Source organism: Papaver somniferum, chromosome 11 (assembly GCF_003573695.1).
Source record: "Papaver somniferum cultivar HN1 chromosome 11, ASM357369v1, whole genome shotgun sequence".
NCBI classification, from domain to species: Eukaryota; Viridiplantae; Streptophyta; class Magnoliopsida; order Ranunculales; family Papaveraceae; genus Papaver; species Papaver somniferum.
Genome location: NC_039368.1, coordinates 106,934,700 through 106,952,895, shown reverse-complemented (window position 1 = coordinate 106,952,895; position 18,196 = coordinate 106,934,700). Strand labels below are relative to the sequence as shown.

The window sequence follows — 18,196 nt, the reverse complement described above, 5'->3', positions numbered from 1 at the left end:
AGAAGTTTGATTTGAGTTCTCCGATGTCGGAGAGGTTATATATGGGTCCCATAGATGAGTCCGAAGTGGGAACATCGCCCTGAACATGCTCATTGTTTGAGCGTCTCGCCTCATTTGTCATGGTTATGTAGGCATCGATTTCAGCCTGGTTCTTGGTGGTCTTGGCTCTCCTCTTTTTTTATTTTGCAGAGTTTACTTTGTTCTCGTCGTTCTGAACGTCCATCTCGTAGTAATACTTTTCCTCGCCAGAGTCTCCGATGATTTTCGCAATTCCATCGGGCGTAGAGAACCTTATCCTTTGAAGGTAAGTCGAGGCCACCCCCTTGATCCCATGGATCAAGGACCGGCCGACAATGGATGTGTAGGGTGATAATATATCTACCACACAAAAAATGGTTAAGGTGAAGATTTTTCCCACATTGATTTCTAATGTCACCTCACCCCTTGGGCGGGTTGAAGAGTCGTTAAAGCCAAATATGTTGTAAGTTGAGGGTATTAGGAAATCTTCTCTAAGACCCATCTGTTTGAATGTTTTATAGAACATGATCTCGACGGAGCTGCCCCCATTGATTAGGATTTTGGGCATTGCCATGGGGTTTTTCTTCCTCGCTTCGTGTACGGGAAGTTCCATGGCCATCGTGACCACTAGTGGGTCGTTGTGGCTTCGTCCCCCATCAGGTGCCTACGAGGCCGAAAAGCTGATGGGTAATTTCATTCATTCCTCAATCGGAGGCTCTTTGGATACACTGTAGACTTCATCACCTGCGAAGTTTCGTTTGTGAATTCGTCCTGTAATATTTCCTTCAGGCGTGGGGGCAACGATTTCCGAGTGTGATATTGTATTGCACCCTAGATAGTGCGCCTCACGAGGAATCTCCACATGGTGTATGGGTACCCAAGCAGCGGGTGGGATCGCTGGTTGCGCAATGTATTCCTGGAGCTTGCATTCATTGATCATTTCTTGCACCATCTTCTTCAAGTCCCTACACGAGTCTGTCGTGTGGATATGGAATTGATGGAATTCACAGAACTCAGTTATATTTTTGGCCCGCTCTGGCTGCTGACCTCTGTTCCATGGGTAAGTGATTTTATGCATTCCGTCGATCTTCTTATGTATCTCGGATATGGGGGTGTTCAGCTTCGTGTAGACTGGGTCTACGAACTTTCCCTTATTTTGCTGGGCTTGGTCTCGCCCTTTCCATCCTCCAGTATAATATTTGTCGAACTGGGTTGACCCGTTGTTGGATCGCCCTGCTCCTTGGGCTGGTATTTTGGGATTCTGTGGTTCTACCACATTTTCTCCTCTACTAGTTCCTTTTACCATCATGTCATAAGTTCCGTCCTGGAGTTCTTCCAAGGCTATATAATCCTCTTGGATTTCTCTTAATTTTCCAAAAAATTTTGGCATGGTTTCATAGATGCGGGCAAATATAGGGTCTGTCTTTCTAAGACTATTTTTGAAGCCTAAGATTGCGTAAGCTTCAGGGACTTTTCCAATCTTATCACATAGTTTTCTCCATCGTGTTACCAGGGAGCGGAGTGACTCGTTTGGTGCTCTGGATATCTGGAACAGCACAACAACTTGGGATCGTACTCTGATATTATGCATGTATGTTTCTAAGAAAAGCTCGGATAGGTGAGCAAATGATACAACTGAGACTTTAGGCAGGTTGTTGAACCACATTAAGGCTTCGTCTCTTAGACTTGCCGGAAAAAACTTACACAACACTACGTCATAGTGATCCCATTGGGTTAGAGTCATGCGATAAGTCCTGAGGTGCTCGACTGTGTCTCCTGTTCCAGTCAACGGAGCTGTGAATGTCTGTAGAGAGCATTTCCTTAGAAATGACAGTTTTAATAGATTTTCAGATAGAGGAGATTGTCCTGCCTCCTGCATGACTTACGCCAATTTCTTGCTTTCTTGCCTTCCTGTAGCTTCCCTATACATTGCCTCGAGTCGGCAGAATCGGGCCTGCAAGTGGTCATCATTCCGCCTAGTTTCGACCTTCTTCTTCCTTCCCTGTGCCTTCTCGGGAGAGAAGGAGAGCTCCTGGTGACGACGCTTTGATCGTCCTGAGTCCTCTTCCGATTGTTCAGTGTATGATACAATCTTGGATCGAGTTGACCTTGAGGTCTCCCCTCGCTTATGATTCACAGCCGTAAGGTTCTCATCCTCGCAGCTGGTTCTAGCTTCATCGATTCTATTCTTATCTTGTCTGTGCTTGGAATCAACGTCTGATGATCCCTCGGATGGGCTATCCTCCTGGTCAAGGACGCCCCTGCTCCCTCTAGAGAAGCGATCTGATGTTTCCTCGTTTGAGGTGTCAGGGATATTGATTCGTTCGTCATCCTGTAGGCTCTCAAAAGGATTTTCCTCCTCGAGGATCTCCTCAATGGTAGAGAGTGGCACCTTCTTCTTTGCTTTACGCTTCATCCTGCGTTTTCTTCGTTCTAGCCTCCTGTTTTGTTTCTCTAATCTCTTCATTCTCTCATCCTGAGCTTCTTGGGCTTTCAGGATGGCTGCGATAGTAGCGTTGGCATCGCCGAGGTCTGAAGGGTTGTCCTTCTTGGCATCGCCGAGGTCTGAAGAGTTGTCCTTCTTGGCCTCGTTGTTCGCTCTTGGCGAATGGTCTAACCCTCCTGGTTGGATTATATGGACACCATCATGCCTCTCGAAGGGGTTTCCCTCTTCCTCAGAGCTAGAATTGTCAGTTAGTCCTTCCCGATACGGGTCATCGGGTTGTCCCTCTCCTGGGATTGCACCGTTTAGCATGGTCTCTCCTGGATCCTTGTCGTCTAGTCCCTCTGGCAGGGCTCCACCATTTTCACCTTGGCTCGTACGAGCGGATCTTCGCGTCACCATTACTTTCCCTGTAATATATGCAGTAATACTTAATTTATCTCTTTTCTCAGAAAGGTGGGTCCCTAGATTTGCAGGTCATGTGCAATTGCTAAGTCATAGTTCAGACTGGACAATTTAGTACAGGAAGACTTTGCAGTAAATTTTGGAGACATGTGAATATGTCAAAACATTCCATACTTGCACAAGGTGTTAATGATGAAGAAAAGGTGTTTTATCAGTCCTCTTTTCCCGAGAAAAATACTTCCTTCAACACATTATACCTCTTATGGGAAGAAACCAAATCATGACGATTGAGCATATCTTTCCCATTCTAGGAAATATCTCTCATCATCTTTAGACTTTGGATTTTGATCAAATTTTTTGAGTTTGACGAATGATTATGTACTCATTAACCCTCCTTCTTGACTTAGAGTTAGATTTCTAAGAAGAGGTTTATGGATTATCTTGAGTTCCCTTGAGGATGAAAAACAACTAGTTTTTTTCAACTTTCATAGGAAGATATTTTCTTCCATGAAGCCTACTGATAGCTTTATTCTTTCCGACTCTTTCATGGAGGAGATCGTTTGAGTGCCGAAGTATCAAAAACTCCATTTTCACTCCGATCTTCGACTCTCCTGAGCACCTTGAGAAATATATTGAAAGCCGCTACTAGACGAGAAATCTAAAAGAAAACTAGCGAAAAAAGGTGCATATCTGCTGATTTTGAGGTTCTTTTAGACTTCACAGATCGTGTAGATCATATTCGAGTCCGAGCTCTACTCATAAATCTTAACAGAAATCTACTCGGTAGCATGAAAACTACTTCTCTCATGGAGATTATGAAGATAATATAAAGCTGTTACTAGGAAGGTAGAATAGATCTTCACACCTCCCTGTTTCTGGCGCCAAAATGTAGGTGCATTTTTTCTGATGACTACACCCAAGTAAGATTAAAGACTAACAACTACTAAAACATGCAAGAATCAAGATGAAAAAAATGTAAAGAATATGAAAAGTAAAGATTGACACAAGCATATAACGTGGTTCAGCCATGAAGACCTACGTCCACGGGGAAGAAGATGTTTTCTTATTGATTATAAGGTATTACCCTTGAAAGAAGTACAAATATCACTTAGATTTATAACTTTCTCTCTATATAGATCTCTCTCAGGAATTCTCTGTAGAAAGACCATCTATTCTTACATAAGTTGTCTATCTCCTTCTACATGGACCGGTATTTATAGATAGATAAAACTCGTGAAGGTCCGTTCTTCGGCGAGCACACGGAGTTTGTCGTCTATCTCCTATGGTCTTCGAACGAGCTTTTATACTATCCCTCGTGATGGTATGCTGGGATCCTCTCCGAGTCATCTCACTTCTTACATCATCGTGATGCATCATCCTCGGGATTATAGTATAGGTCGTTCGAGCTCTCGGAGATGTCGTAGACTCGTCCTCATCTCTTCTAACTATTCATTAAATGCGGTCCTCTTTTTTAGACCTGAACATCTGAGCGTATTAGACTACTCCTTACACACGTCATTCATGTGACGTTGTAGCTGGTGTCTTGATTCAGACAAACTCGTCTTTTTAGAGGATGATTCGATGCTCCTATTTCATCATCTTATCATGGATTCATCCCTTAGCATATTGACACGTGGCCATATTTCAATCTACATAATAACCTACTAAATTGCTCCACATCAGCGCCTTTGTAAATTGTAACCATTCCAAAGTTCGTAGTGGTCTCACTTCATAGTTTCTACGAATCTTTCTGTGGTAATACTTGAATCGAATTCGGTAAGAACTCATGCAGTCTAAATCACGAATTCGAATTCGATGTTTCGATAAAGAATTTCCATTGGAGTTACCATCTAGGGTTCGTATAAGATTGCAGAATTCAATAGTGATAGTGGTCGAATTACCTAGCTTAGGAAACTGTTTTTATTAGTATAGTTTAGTACCGCTGAGACAGGGACGATTAGTTGTGTTAATAAGCAACTCGGTAACTAATGCTAACTATGTTTATGTCTGTTCAGGTCGGGCCAGGGATAATCTCTGCCGTTTCTATGTCTTGAGAGATAAAATTAACGTTCGGATCTGTCCCAAAGTCTTCTTAAAAAATACTTTTTGAATGCAATGACATTTTTGTGCAACAACTTTTGATCGTATAATCTCCTGATAAGAGGCTCTAAAATAACAAACATGTCAGATTTGAGGAGACTCTAGAGGCATCGAGAGGATTCTCTTCGTCTTCTTTAGTGGTGCCTTTTGAGTTTTTCAATTGTAAGTTTTTGAGAAAAAAAATACCTCGTCTAATGTAGCGCATGAAATAGATCGAGATGTACTTGGTTATGGATGTGATGTCACTAGTCGAGGAGTCATTAGAGGCATCGAGAGTGTTAGAACGTTTTTTTTTATCTTCTCATCACCAGTCATCCATCCTTCAACAGTCCAATTTTAGCACCAACTCCATCTGCTCATCCTCACCATCTTCAACAGTCCTCAGATCCAAACCCGTTGTATGCGTTTATAGTTCAGCTTCATTGATCACCAATCCTCCATCGATGCCCATCATAATATCTGCCAGTCAAGCTCAATCACCTTGCAATCATTAAACTGTACCAGCATCAAAACAATCCTCAGAAACAGATTTATAACATAAACTGATGAATTGCACAAACATTCTACGAAACTTAATCACTTATGAAGGTTTCTTATATAGCCGATAAAGATGTTTCTTTGGTTATAAAGATTCAGAAAAACTTTGAGCAGCTAGCTATGTTTGTGTTGGAAACATGGCCGAGGCTTCATATATAGACGTGTCCAAAGTTACCAGATTTTACTCGGATTAGGAAAATTAGGAAATCAAGTTAACTTGGGTATGTGTTTTAAACCGGGAATGCAGTTTGGGTGAAACACGGTTAAAACAGAAAACCCAACGATCCAACGGATGGCCATATACTTTTATATAAAACATATAACCGGGTGATCCTAACCGTCGGATGATGAAATCGATGGTCGGATTTAACAGGCTACATACACAACACTTTTTTTTATATATATATATAGCTCTTTGGACTTTTGTGAAACAACAGCTCTCGAAAAAACACATCTTGATCAGTACATACATATTAGAGTGACGTGAACCACTTATGTGAGTGAATGTTTCAAAAGAAAATAATATTACTCCTCGTGGGATGTGGATATAATCTTTATCATAGCGATTATGTAATAAAAAACCTAATACTTTGTGGATATATATTTTAAGGCGAAATGATACATTGGTTTTGGAGTGTAACCCGGACCTCGGACTCCCAACTTAGCACAGTAATCTTGTGAGGGCACATGTCATCATCATTTTTTCTCCTTCGTCATACCTGTGTTACGTCTTTTATAATTAAAATATGGTACACAAACAATTGATCACGTGAAATATGGTGCAAAATATAATTTTCACCGTATATAATTTTCTGTACAGTAACTTAAATCGTATACTACTAAGCAGAAACACGATAATGTAATCATGAACATCATACTTTTTGGATACATTTTTTTTTAAATGAAATGATGCATTGGTTTCCCAAAGTAACCGCACCTCTGTCTCTTAACTATCGCACAATAATCTGGTTAGGGCACACGTCATCATCATTTTGTAGCTCCGTGGACTTTTGTCAAACAACTAATCTGGAAAAGACACATCTTGATTGGTACATATATTTTAGAATGACGTAAACTACTTAAGTGAGTGGATATTTCAAAGAAAATAATTACATACCTCGTTGGCTGAGGATTTAATCTTTGTCATAGCGATCATGTAATCATAAACCCAATACTTTGTGGATATATTTTTGTCTGGCGAAATGATGCGTCGGTGTCGCATGGTAGACGCACCTCGTTCTCTCATATATCACACAAAAATATGGTTAGGGCACACGTCGTCATCATTTTGTAGCTCCGTGGACTTTAGTCAAACAACAGATTTGGAAAAGACACATCTTGATTGGTACATATATTTTAGAGTTACGTAAACTACTTAAGTGAGTGGATGTTTCAAAAGAAAATAATTACACTCCTCGTTAGCTGAGGATTCAATCTTTATCATAGTGATTATGAAATAATAAACCTAATACTTTTTTGGATATATTTTATTAAGGCGAAATGATGCGTTGCTTTCGCAGTGTAAACGCACCTCGTTCTCTCATCGCACAAATATCTGGTTAGGGCACACGTCGTCATCATTTTGTAGCTTTGTGGACTTTTGTCAAGATACAACTCTGGAAAAGACACATCTTAGAGTGACGTAAACTATTTAAGTGTGTGGATGTTTCAAAAGAAAATACAAATGGGACTAGGAGTTTTCCTAGTTGGTTGTTTGCAATCTTGGTTAATTGCAAAGATTTTAGGTTTTAGGTTTTTATCTTTCTCATGGGTATCAAGATTTTTTATATAATAGCGTTAATGGCGTCCTATGGTGGTGGTGCTGCATTATAATCAAGCATTTTTCGAAAGAAGAAGATCTAACTCGGCAAATAAGACGATCTAATGCATTTTCACAAAGTAACCGCACATTATTCTCTCAACCGTCGCACAATAATTTCGTGATGTTGTATGTCATCATCATTTTGTAGCCTTCTTCTCCGTGGAATTTTGTCAAGCAGCAGCTTTTCAAAATTCACTTCTTGAATGGTAAATACATTTTAGAGAGACGTAAACCACTTAAGTGAGTCGACGTTTCAAAAGAAAATAATTACACTCCTCGTTGGCTGTGGATATAATCTTTCTAATAGCGATTATGTAATCATAAACCTCATCCTTTTTGGATATATTTTTTTAAACTGAAATGATGCATTGGTTTCGCCAAGTAACCGCACCTCAGTCTCTCAACTGTCGCACTATAATTTGGTTAGGGCACACGTCATCATCATTTTTCTCCTTCGTCACTCTTGTGTTACGTCTTTAATACTTAAAATATGGTGCACAAAAAATTGATCACGTGCAATGTGGAGCAAACTACAATTTTCACTTCATTCACTTTAAAAACTAGTATGAAATTCAGTCTTCTTTGCAAATACAAAATTATCTTTGCATCCTTTGCAAATGTTTCTGTATATATATTCTGAATGTTATTAGTGAACTATGCAGAACAAGCTGGAAATATTCTTCGTATTTTACTCATAAAGTATATATATATGTACACACAGCTTATAGTGTTGAAGTTATCATAAGCACCACAATAACCAATGGAAGCTCGATTTCATCATCTTTTGAAAGAAAGTTACTAAATTCTAGTCATACAACAAACACCACACTTTTGGTAACGTTCCTTTTTATCTTAGTAATTAAGTGAAATGAAATTATGTAAACATTTGTTCTAAGATGATCAATACAAATGGAATTAGGAGATTTCCTAGTTTGTTGTTTCCAATCTTAATTAATTGCAGCCATTTCTCACGTCATTGCGGACATAATAAGGTCAAGTGGGCAGGTGTCGTGTTTTCCTCTTTGGATATTTTTGTTTTTTGTTAACCAAAAAATGACAGAGATGCAACTGTGTTTCTTTTAAATACAGTTATTCAGCAATATTTATGATGATAATGGAAGAATGACGATGATGAAAACTAAGTCAGTAAGCCGTATAGAATTTTGTGTATAGTAACTTAAATCAACATGAATAATAACATAGATTTACCTATTTCCGATGCTAAGCAGAAGCGAGATTACATAAACCTCATACTTTGTGGATATATATGTTTTTTTAAAGTGAAACGATGCATTGGTTTCACAATGTACCCGCATATTATTCTCTCATAATCCGGTTAGGGAACACGTCATCATCATTTTTTAGCTCGATCCATGGACTTTTGTAAAACAATGGATCTGGAAAAGACACATCTTGATTGGTACATACATTTTAAACCACTAATGTGAGTGGATGTTTCAAAAGGAAAATAATTACACTCCTGGTTGGCGGTAGAATTAATCTTTATCATAAGGAGTATGTAATCATAAACATAATACTTTGGGGATATATTTTATTAAGGCGAAATGATGCGTTGGTTTCGCAGTGTAAACGCACCTCGTTCTCTCATCTACCGCACAAAAACCTGGTTAGGGCACACGTCGTCATCATTTTGTAGCTCCGTGGACTTTTGTCAAGCTACAACTCTGGAAAAGACACATATTAGAGTGACGTAAACTATTTAAATGTGTGTATGTTTCAAAATAAAATACAAATGGGACTAGGAGTTTTCCTAGTTGGTTGTTTGCAATCTTGGTTAATTGCAAAGATTTTAGGTTTTAGGTTTTTATATTTCTCTTGGGTATCAAGATTTTTTATATAATAGTGTTAATGACGTCCTATGGTGGTGGTGCTGCATTATAATCAAGCATTTTTTGAAATAAGAAGATCTAACTCGGCAAATAAGATGATCTAATGAATTGGTTTCACAAAGTAACCACACATTATTCTCTCAACCGTTGCACAATAATTTGGTGATGGCGTATGTCATCATCATTTTGTATACTTCTTCTCCGTGGACTTTTGTCAAGCAGCAGCTTTGCAAAAGTCACTTCTTGAATGGTAAATACATTTTAGAGTGACGTAAACCACTTAAGTGAGTGGATGTTTCAAAAGAAAATAATTACACTCCTCGTTGGCTGTGGATATAATCTTTCTAATAGCGATTATGTAATCATAAACCTCATCCTTTGTGGATATATTTTTTAAAACTGAAATGATGCATTGGTTTCACCAAGTAACCGCACCTCAGTCTGTCAACTATCGCACTATAATTTGGTTAGGGAACACGTCATCATCATTTTGTTTCCTTCATCACACTTGTGTTACATATTTTATACTTAAAATATGGTGCACAAACAATTGATCACGTGAAATGTGGTGCAAACTACAATTTTCACTTCATCCACTTTAAAAACTAGAATGATATTTAGTCTTCTTTGCAAATACAAAATTATCTTTGCATCCTTTCCAAACGTTTCTGTATATATATATATATATATATTCTGAATATAATTAGAGAACTATGCAGAACAAGCTGGACATATTCTTCCTATTTTACTCATAAATATATATACTAGGTATCACCGGGGCTTTACGACCCCGACTCAACCTCCCATGTTAGCGTCAGTTTATATAATTCATTTCTTTCTCATTCCAGGGTACTCATAATTTTATAACATTATTAAACACCTATTGTGGAAAAATATAGAATGCAAAATTCACATTGCAAACAATAATAACAGAAGAATCCAGTTTTGACACTGTAAATCAGTTTATGGCATAAACTTCTTTCAAACATCACGTTTCATCGTTCTTGTTGGGCAATCTGTTGTTTCTGATGCAGACGTAAACAAAATATTTGAGGATTAACACCCATAGTTTAGTTCAACTATTAAATTAAAAAACTATAGTACTAAACCCGTTGCTCTTCATACATTTGGCAAAGAGACCCTTGCTCGACTATTGCAGGTTTCACCATATACTACTTCTCCTAACTGTAGATGAGGAAAAATGATTTGCTGGTTTTTGCGGAATTGAGGAGATGACCGTGCGGAGACTCCTTGAACCAAGAAAATGCTCAACCTCACACAGATGCACTGCAATAAGGGAGTGCTTTAAGTTCGAGAGATCAATCTATAGGACTCCGGCCTAAAACAAGACAATGGTCGTTCCAGAGTCAATTCGGTCACAAGAGAGGATGGGATGATCTGTAGGGGGAATCTGAGAAATGTGTAAGATCAATGGTGATAGAGATCGTAGGTGTGTTGTGTATTCTACGTAAGAAAGTTCTGAATGATTGAATTTTACTCATTTGAGAGTGATTGCTCAGACGATGAGTTCGTGTAGACGAAAGATTATCTGTGTGAACTTGTCGAGGAATTCTTGTCTTGTTTCAATCAGGATCTAGAGACTTATTTATATTGCTGGAATTGTAAACACCTTGATCCCATGAAGTATGACAGTTGTTGAAGTCAAAGAGTGGGGAAGTGGGAAATCGTGTCAAAACCAGTTGTTCATCATGTGGAGACTTGGTTGATTTTCCACCCACTATTTTGCTAACTCCTTCAACTGATTGCACGACTTGCTCACATTCTCATCGTTTGTATGAACACACGTGCCGTAGACCGCCAGACCAGAACCCTAGTTAATATCCTCCCATGTGACGCGATTGACATCTCGTGATTGTGGAGTCAGTTGCTGACTTTATGGGACGATGAGTCATTGTATTCCTGAGACGAACGTGATTTGCAAAATGTTCTGAGACTCATGAATTTAACATGTCTGCTGAGACAAAGATATATTGTCGAATAAATTTTGATAACTTAAGGTGAGAAAATGTTGCTGAATCGTTGAATATTGATAGTTGAATCAATATTCCTTAGTCTGAGGAAATATTGCTCGTATGAGAAAATATTGCTCGTTTGATGAGTTGTTGAATATTAATAGTTGAACCAATATTATTTGGTGCGAGCAGATGTTGCTCATTTGAACAAATGTTGCTCGTCTGAGCAGATGTTGATTTAAGATGCTGACATCTGAGCCGAGCATATTTATTAAAGTGTTGATCACAGGATCAACATAAAATTGTTAGTGTTTGAATCTGCTCAGAATTGTGTTTTTGCAGAGCTTTGGATTCGAAACCCTAATTTCGATCAACTGCTGGATTGATGATAAATTGATGATTTATTGAAAATCATTCATGAAATGAAGGAGGGACCGGATACATGGGTTTATGAATCGACCATGTAGCGTCCAGATGCTCAAGTGAGCAAAATACCAAAGTCTCTTGAAGAGCAGTTGGTGAAAGGATGATTAAATGCTGGTTTAATCATTTAATTAAAATAGTGCTCGTGTGAGCGTCAGGTAGTAGAACCTGATTATGGAGATGAGGAACCGACCAAGGGGTCATGGGACCGGCCCTTGGTGATCGTGGGACCAGCTGATGGTCGTATGAGAAAACTCAAAGTTGTTTGAGAAAAGTTTGGACCCAGTACGAGCAATTGAGCAAATTAGGTCAAAATTGTTAAAACACGTGGGACCGGCTCTTTGCAAGCCTCAGGGCCGGCCTTGGTTGGTCAAGGAGACATGCCCATGTCACCATAATGTCCATGTCTCAGTCCTGAGAGTTTTGATATTTTCTGATGTGCGTTTGAGCAACATTTTGAGAAAATATGAAAAAATCAGGGATTTTTGATGAAACCAGGAAAACTTCATGAGATGAAGGAGTAAATAATAAAATAATGAAGGAATCATGAAGTGTGGGACCGGATATGGCCAAGGCATGGTCGTCCGGCCAAAGAGCTCGGTCCCAAGGCACTTTTCCTAATTTTATAATATTTTTCATGATTTTAAGGAAATATCATAAAATCAAGGAGTTTGTTGAAATCAAGGAGTTTCCATGAGATGAGGGAAACATAAAAAATAATAATAATAATAAAATAAGGGGCGTATGGGACCGGATAGGTCATGAGCGGCCGGCTAAGGCCCGGTCCCACGAGTTTCCCCAATTTTATATTATTTTCATGACTTGAGGGAAATTTCATGAATTCAAGGAGTTTGTTGAAACTAGGGAGTTTCCTTGAAGTGAAGGAGTTTCCATGAGATGAGGGAAACTAATAATATTAAAATAATGAGACAAGGGCGTGTGGGACCGGCCACGGCTAGGGCATGGCCGGACGGCCAATGAGCCCGGTCCCGTGCATTTTCTCCCTAATTTTACATAATTTTCATGAATTTAGTCATGAAATCAGGGAACTTTCATGGGATGAGGGAAATAATAAAATAATAAGGAGTCATGAGGTATGGGACCGGCCACGGCTAAGGGATGGCCGACCGGCTAGTGGGCTTGGTCCCGCAACACCTTTCTTAAATTTTATTATTTCTTTGATACGACGAAACACCATGAGACTGGGGAGTTTTCTTAAGACAAAGGAGATTTGTTCAAATGAAGAGATTTTCATGAGATCAGGGAAAAATAATAACATATGATAAAATATAGAATTGGCCGCGGGACTGGCCACTGCGTGATTGGCCGGCCGGTGGGCTCAGTCCCATGACGCCTTTGCTAATATTTTTTTATTATTATTTTTGTTCCTATTTTGCATAGGTTCATCGTTCTTTCATGTTTTGGAATGCTCGTTTGGGCATTCAGGTGCTTGTTTGTGTATTATTGATGAGTACACTCGCACCATTTGATCGGGGCTTACTGAATAGCTGCTCCGATGCCCGTACGTTGAATATTTATCACTAACCCATGGAATTCTGCTGGGAAGAACCACAAATTGAAGTGACAAAATATTACGAAGAATTGTAGAATATTGCTGAATATTTAGTCAACGATTAGGGATAATTAATTGATGGCTCTATACTAGCAGGCATGCTGTCTAAGAACGTTAATTATCCGAGAATTGATAGATATGAGCTTGTTGAAATGTCATATCTCTTTAATATAGTCAGGGAAAATATTGTTGCATCCTGAAGACGTTGTTACTTTATACTAGCAGGCAAGCTGTCTAGTAGCCGTCCAATCATTCGATTCTATATAGAATTAATTACTGAAATTGCTCAGTATTTATGAGATGCGCCGTTACCTCAGCTGAGAGGATACATATCTACATATACTCTGAGAGAAGTATTCTCAGTCAGAGATTTTGAAGCACGAGCTTTCATGCTTTCGGCGAGAGACATGAGCCTCAATATTCATCTGATTGCTGGATCAGGAGTATGTATAGTTATGGTTTTACGATTTTATCCTTTGTCAAAAATCCACCATCTACACTGACTAATTAATATACTTGTCCAATACACCTGCTGCAGAGCAGCCTGAGTATGGTAGGATGGAATATCAATTGTGGATGGTGTTGTAACTGTTGGTTCCCCTGACAGACAAAATAATAGAAGCTGAAAATACTATAAGAGAATGCAGAAACATAATAAAAATATACTGTACATCCTATATCTTTTCTTGGTTAAATCGATGATTTCGTGGACACGAATTTGATTTTTATAGAAAGAGAAAGTGTGAGACACCGAGGTAGGACTTGATTTAAATTTTGTTTAATTCTTGTTGATTGGACAAGAGGTGTGGATAGCATAAAGTGCATGTAACCAATGTCATTGTTTTTCTTTTAAGCGAACCCCAGTCATCTGATCAGAGAAAATCCTACGGGTTAGGAGCAATAAATCACCTGGTTCTCAGATCGTCGTCCTCCTTGACCTCCCTCTTTCTCCTTACATTGTTGTGCTATTTTCTCTTGCGTGCTTTCTGTCCAGATGATCGGAATACCTGGCAAGTCAAACATTAATCAATATTACATTACATATGGATATCAATAACACAATAAGAACATGGTTATACCCAAACCACAGAATCATACTTTATCCCAAAGAGATGAGACATGTAAACTTGCACGCTCATGTTATACAGGTGTATTGGACTGTTGTGCAGTGAAATTAAATAATCTCAATTTTCAAATGCCTAAGAACGACTCATTTCAGTAGAACAACATAAAAACTTGAATTAATTAATCTACTTGTGAATTGGAATACTATGGCTCTGAATCCTTAAGAAATAACAAAGGAGTGACTAAATGTAGTCATAGAAGCTTGTCGGTGATCCATGAAGTCAAATAGACAAATAAAGAAATCACGACAGTAATAGATATGAAAGATGAACACATGCTTGACAATTACAAAAACCTGATCCTTAGAAGGATGTGTAAGATAACAATTCTAATTGCATGTTGTAGCAGAAAGGCATTTACCCATAGAGATAGGGAAAATAAAAAAATAGTTCTTCACCTTGAGAAGCTACTACTATCAAAGCCATTTTCGCTTCCAATTGACTTGCTCATAAATGCCCACCAATATTTCAGCAATTCCACTATAGATTCTATATTCTTGGAAACTAATATGAACAGTAAAATCAATCCATGTAAGAGAAAAAACTTTTAAGAATAAAGAAAAAATTATAAAAATCCATGTTGAGATTCTTGAGAGAATATACATGTAAAAATGTTTAGGCGAAACCTGTTTAGAGAGGCGGTTACTCGAATCTTTCTGACCACTGAATGATAAATCTCCATAATGTAAGTGAAAGGAAAGAGACAGACCGTGAGAATGATTCTACAAAGATTATGCATGGTACATGGACTTATGGAGTAGTTAAGATCCTAAAAAGAATATGTACCCACACCTAATCTCTAACCTAATCTTTCATAAAATATAAGAGATACGAACAAAGTATGGATTTTAGACAGAATTACAAACCACTAATTAGAGGGACACCTAATCAGTTAACTACACTAATTGTCGTGAACTCGAAATTAAACCTAACTGAAGTTTACCTTAATTGCTTGAAGTTTACCTTAATTGTACACCGATCATGAGTATAAGACTCCATTGTTAGCTTAATTTTTTTCTCGCATATCGGTCGATCCCTGCGAGCCATAGAATAAAGGTTTGCTTAGGTGAATCAAATTCACAATGAGAGACCCATCCATTAACAAAAAAACTTAAACCCACCAAGAAGAATAATCAAAATATATTTTCAAAAATAAAATAAATACAAATTAGATTCAAACCACTTCATAGGGAGATACTTCGGATTTGGAATTGAGACAGAAGCTTGCTGAACAGGGAAAGGGAAAGCTGTTAGAAAGAGTACAGGGAAAGGAAAATCCGTAAATGAAGATTAGGGAGGTGAAGATTAGAATAGGGTTTTAAATTCCGTAATTTAATAATTACCTCAGGATCTTAATTAAGAAATTTTCAAATCATCTCACCAAAATAAAAAATAAATAAAAATAAGAACAAATCAAAAAACTATAAGAATCAACAAAACCTTGATTTAGGATCAGGTGCATATATTTTTCTCCCAAAACCCTTTTCTTTCTTATGGAAAACTAAATCAATCAAAAACAAAAATAAAGAAAACAAAAACTTCATTACAAAAATCAATTATTGTTAACAAAATCTCTTTTGCCAAGCAAATCCATTCAATTTCAATATAAACCTAATTCATAACTTGTTTTGCAGCTAAAGAAGCCAATATCTTGGTCGTTAGAGAACTTTCAAGTAGACGAGGAAATAAAAGAGGAACACATCTTGATCAAATCGGAAGCCTAATTCTCTAACCCAATATTTTTGAAATAAGAAAAACACGTTAAACGTTAAGCAGTGATTTGTCATAAATATTACCTTGGAGTTGAATTTCTCTTAGTGATTTGCTGGCAAAAGCTAATAGAATTATTATGATAACACCCACTGCTTTCTTTCTCAATACTTTGTGCCAGTAAATCAACAACGATTTTAAATTGAGAAAAGAGAGATAGTTAATCCTTTTGTATCCATTTTTCGTTAATTCGTTTATAAAAAAATTGCAACCAACGTGTGATTGGGAGCTGATTTTTATATGGTAAAACTCTTGGGACCGAAACCTAGCTATAAAAGGAATTCATCGCCACCCATCCTATCATTCTTGGCCTTCCAAATCAAATATTCATCCGGAGCTTCCCCACCGCCGGATGACCTTCCCTAGTGAACCCTATCCACTGATTTCCTTACGGTCCCGACTTAACCTCTCCTTCTATTATTAAGTCTTAGCAATTATAAAAAACTACTACATCTTAGTTACTGTATTCAAATATTTTCAAAATCCTACAATTTGGTTACTTTATTCAAATATTTTAATAATATTACAACTTGGTCAATTATAAAATAAAGACCATATACTGTATTTTTTCGCAGGATATAGGTACTCATACTTCTATAATATCAGTACAACAGAATTAATCAATATTTAGGGACATAGTTTCATCAAAAATATATTCTAAAAAAATATTAATCACTTGATTTAATTTCATCAATATTATTTCTAATTAGTTGTAAAACCACTCATCATTACTCACTTGATTAATAATAATATATATGATTAAAATATATTAATCATCATTACATGGCGTAGTGTAAGGTCAAAGTATGTAGGATGACATTATTTATTTTTTTGGAAAAAACTCTTTTCTGCCTTCATTTGGTATCCCTTAGGCTAGGTATCCGAGGACCTTCTCCTAATAGAATTAGGTACCAAAATTTCTTCAGTCGTTGGTAGGTTATAACACATTAATTTTATTTGTGGCTTTTTTATAACACATGATAACTTTCACATACTTCAAGGAAAGACAAACCTTCTTAGAATCTTATTATATATGCCTTTATGTATGCTTGGATTCAGATACATTATGTAGTGACATAGTATCATGAACTACCTCAAAAACATCTTTGTCGATTCCGGGTCACCCGAGTAGTTAGTGATCGTTTATCAGATATTATCCTTCATCGGGTACCAATTCTCCTCACCTTCATATTAAATACCATGTCATAATAAAAGTAAGAATAATCATCCATTCATTAAGACCGTGGTTGTATCAAAGTAGTTTAACTCTCTCCAAGGTGCTACTCGGTTGGGGAGCTTGGAGCAATGAGTTCGGGCTTGGTTCTCGCTTAAACTCGGCTTAATACTCGGATGAATTTTATAGAGACTTAGAGTCCTGCTGATCATATATTAATACTAACATGCCTTATAGATAATTAAAATCAAAATTCTAACATTATCATGTATTGATTTAGCAGCATCAATACAATTAAAATTATATATAAGTTCAACGTAACATACGTTTACATTAAAGAAAAATTTGGCTTGGAATAGGATAAAGAATCGCAAAAATCGTCATTGGAGAATTATTTAATCGCTCGAACTCGGATTTAGATGGGAATCAAAAATAACCAAGGCTATTTAGAGAGTAGCGGTTAATCACTTGGAAATAAGCCTTAGAGACCTTGTTAAACTACTCTGGATTAGATAGTATTTTTAATTCGAATATTGATGCTGGAAAAAACCATGGATCTATCGACGATGAATATTGTCCCTAAAGCTTCACTGTAGATATGTTAAGGCCGATATATCTACGGTGAAGTGGATGGTATCATTTGATTGGACCTATAATATTTTCTTACTGAATGTCGTTTTCTTATTGAATTTTTAACTACGTTGTTCAATTTATTCCAGAGATGGCTGAAAAAATGGAGAATGGATTCTTAGAGTTCGTATTATACAGAATTATTCACTAAGTTAAATATCCACATTCATACCTTGATAAGGTCTCAAATACTTAAACTAAGGATTCCACTTGCTATATACAACTCTACCCCAATGTTCCTTATCTTTGCACAAACCTTTCTTGACTATTGAATGTTATTATAGAAACCTTCAAGAAATAAAAAAAAAAAAATTGTTCCTCGAGTGTCTTATTGTTATTATAAATTATTCTGAA

General features: G+C 37.3%; 2 protein-coding genes across 6 annotated transcripts; both read right to left on the bottom strand.

Moving 5' to 3' along the window:
- Nucleotides 1–715: 715 nt before the first annotated feature.
- Nucleotides 716–1,897, bottom strand: LOC113324875. Its single transcript, XM_026573158.1, has one exon. The coding sequence runs from the start codon at nt 1,895–1,897 to the stop codon at nt 716–718; it is 1,182 nt and encodes a 393-aa protein (XP_026428943.1).
- Nucleotides 1,898–8,609: 6,712 nt separating this feature from the next.
- LOC113320909 lies at nt 8,610–16,237 on the bottom strand. Of its 5 annotated transcripts, XR_003346351.1 has the most exons (7): nt 16,065–16,237; nt 15,449–15,495; nt 15,232–15,304; nt 14,895–14,944; nt 14,667–14,772; nt 14,054–14,151; nt 8,610–9,010 (listed from the first exon to the last, which is right to left on the bottom strand). XR_003346351.1 is itself a non-coding variant. In XM_026568807.1 (6 exons), the coding sequence occupies exons 2-6, from the start codon at nt 15,454–15,456 to the stop codon at nt 14,097–14,099; spliced, it is 315 nt and encodes a 104-aa protein (XP_026424592.1). In that variant the 5' UTR covers nt 15,457–15,495; nt 16,065–16,237; the 3' UTR covers nt 13,835–14,096. The 5 variants fall into 5 exon arrangements, 1 of the variants encoding a protein (XP_026424592.1); XR_003346350.1 differs by lacking the exon at nt 8,610–9,010 and having other exon boundaries at nt 13,835–14,151; XR_003346352.1 differs by lacking the exon at nt 8,610–9,010 and having other exon boundaries at nt 13,835–14,151; nt 14,872–14,931.
- Nucleotides 16,238–18,196: the final 1,959 nt, after the last annotated feature.

Coding starts and splice junctions, on each gene's coding strand:
- LOC113324875 (XM_026573158.1), bottom strand. CDS start 1,897: ATGCAGGAGGCAGGACAATCTCCTCTATCTGAAAATCTATTAAAACTG.
- LOC113320909 (XM_026568807.1), bottom strand. Junction 14,945..15,231: donor ATGATCGGTGTACAATTAAG/GTAAACTTCAAG, acceptor TACATTATGGAG/ATTTATCATTCAGTGGTCAG. Junction 14,773..14,871: donor TCGCCTAAACATTTTTACAT/GTATATTCTCTC, acceptor TGTTCATATTAG/TTTCCAAGAATATAGAATCT.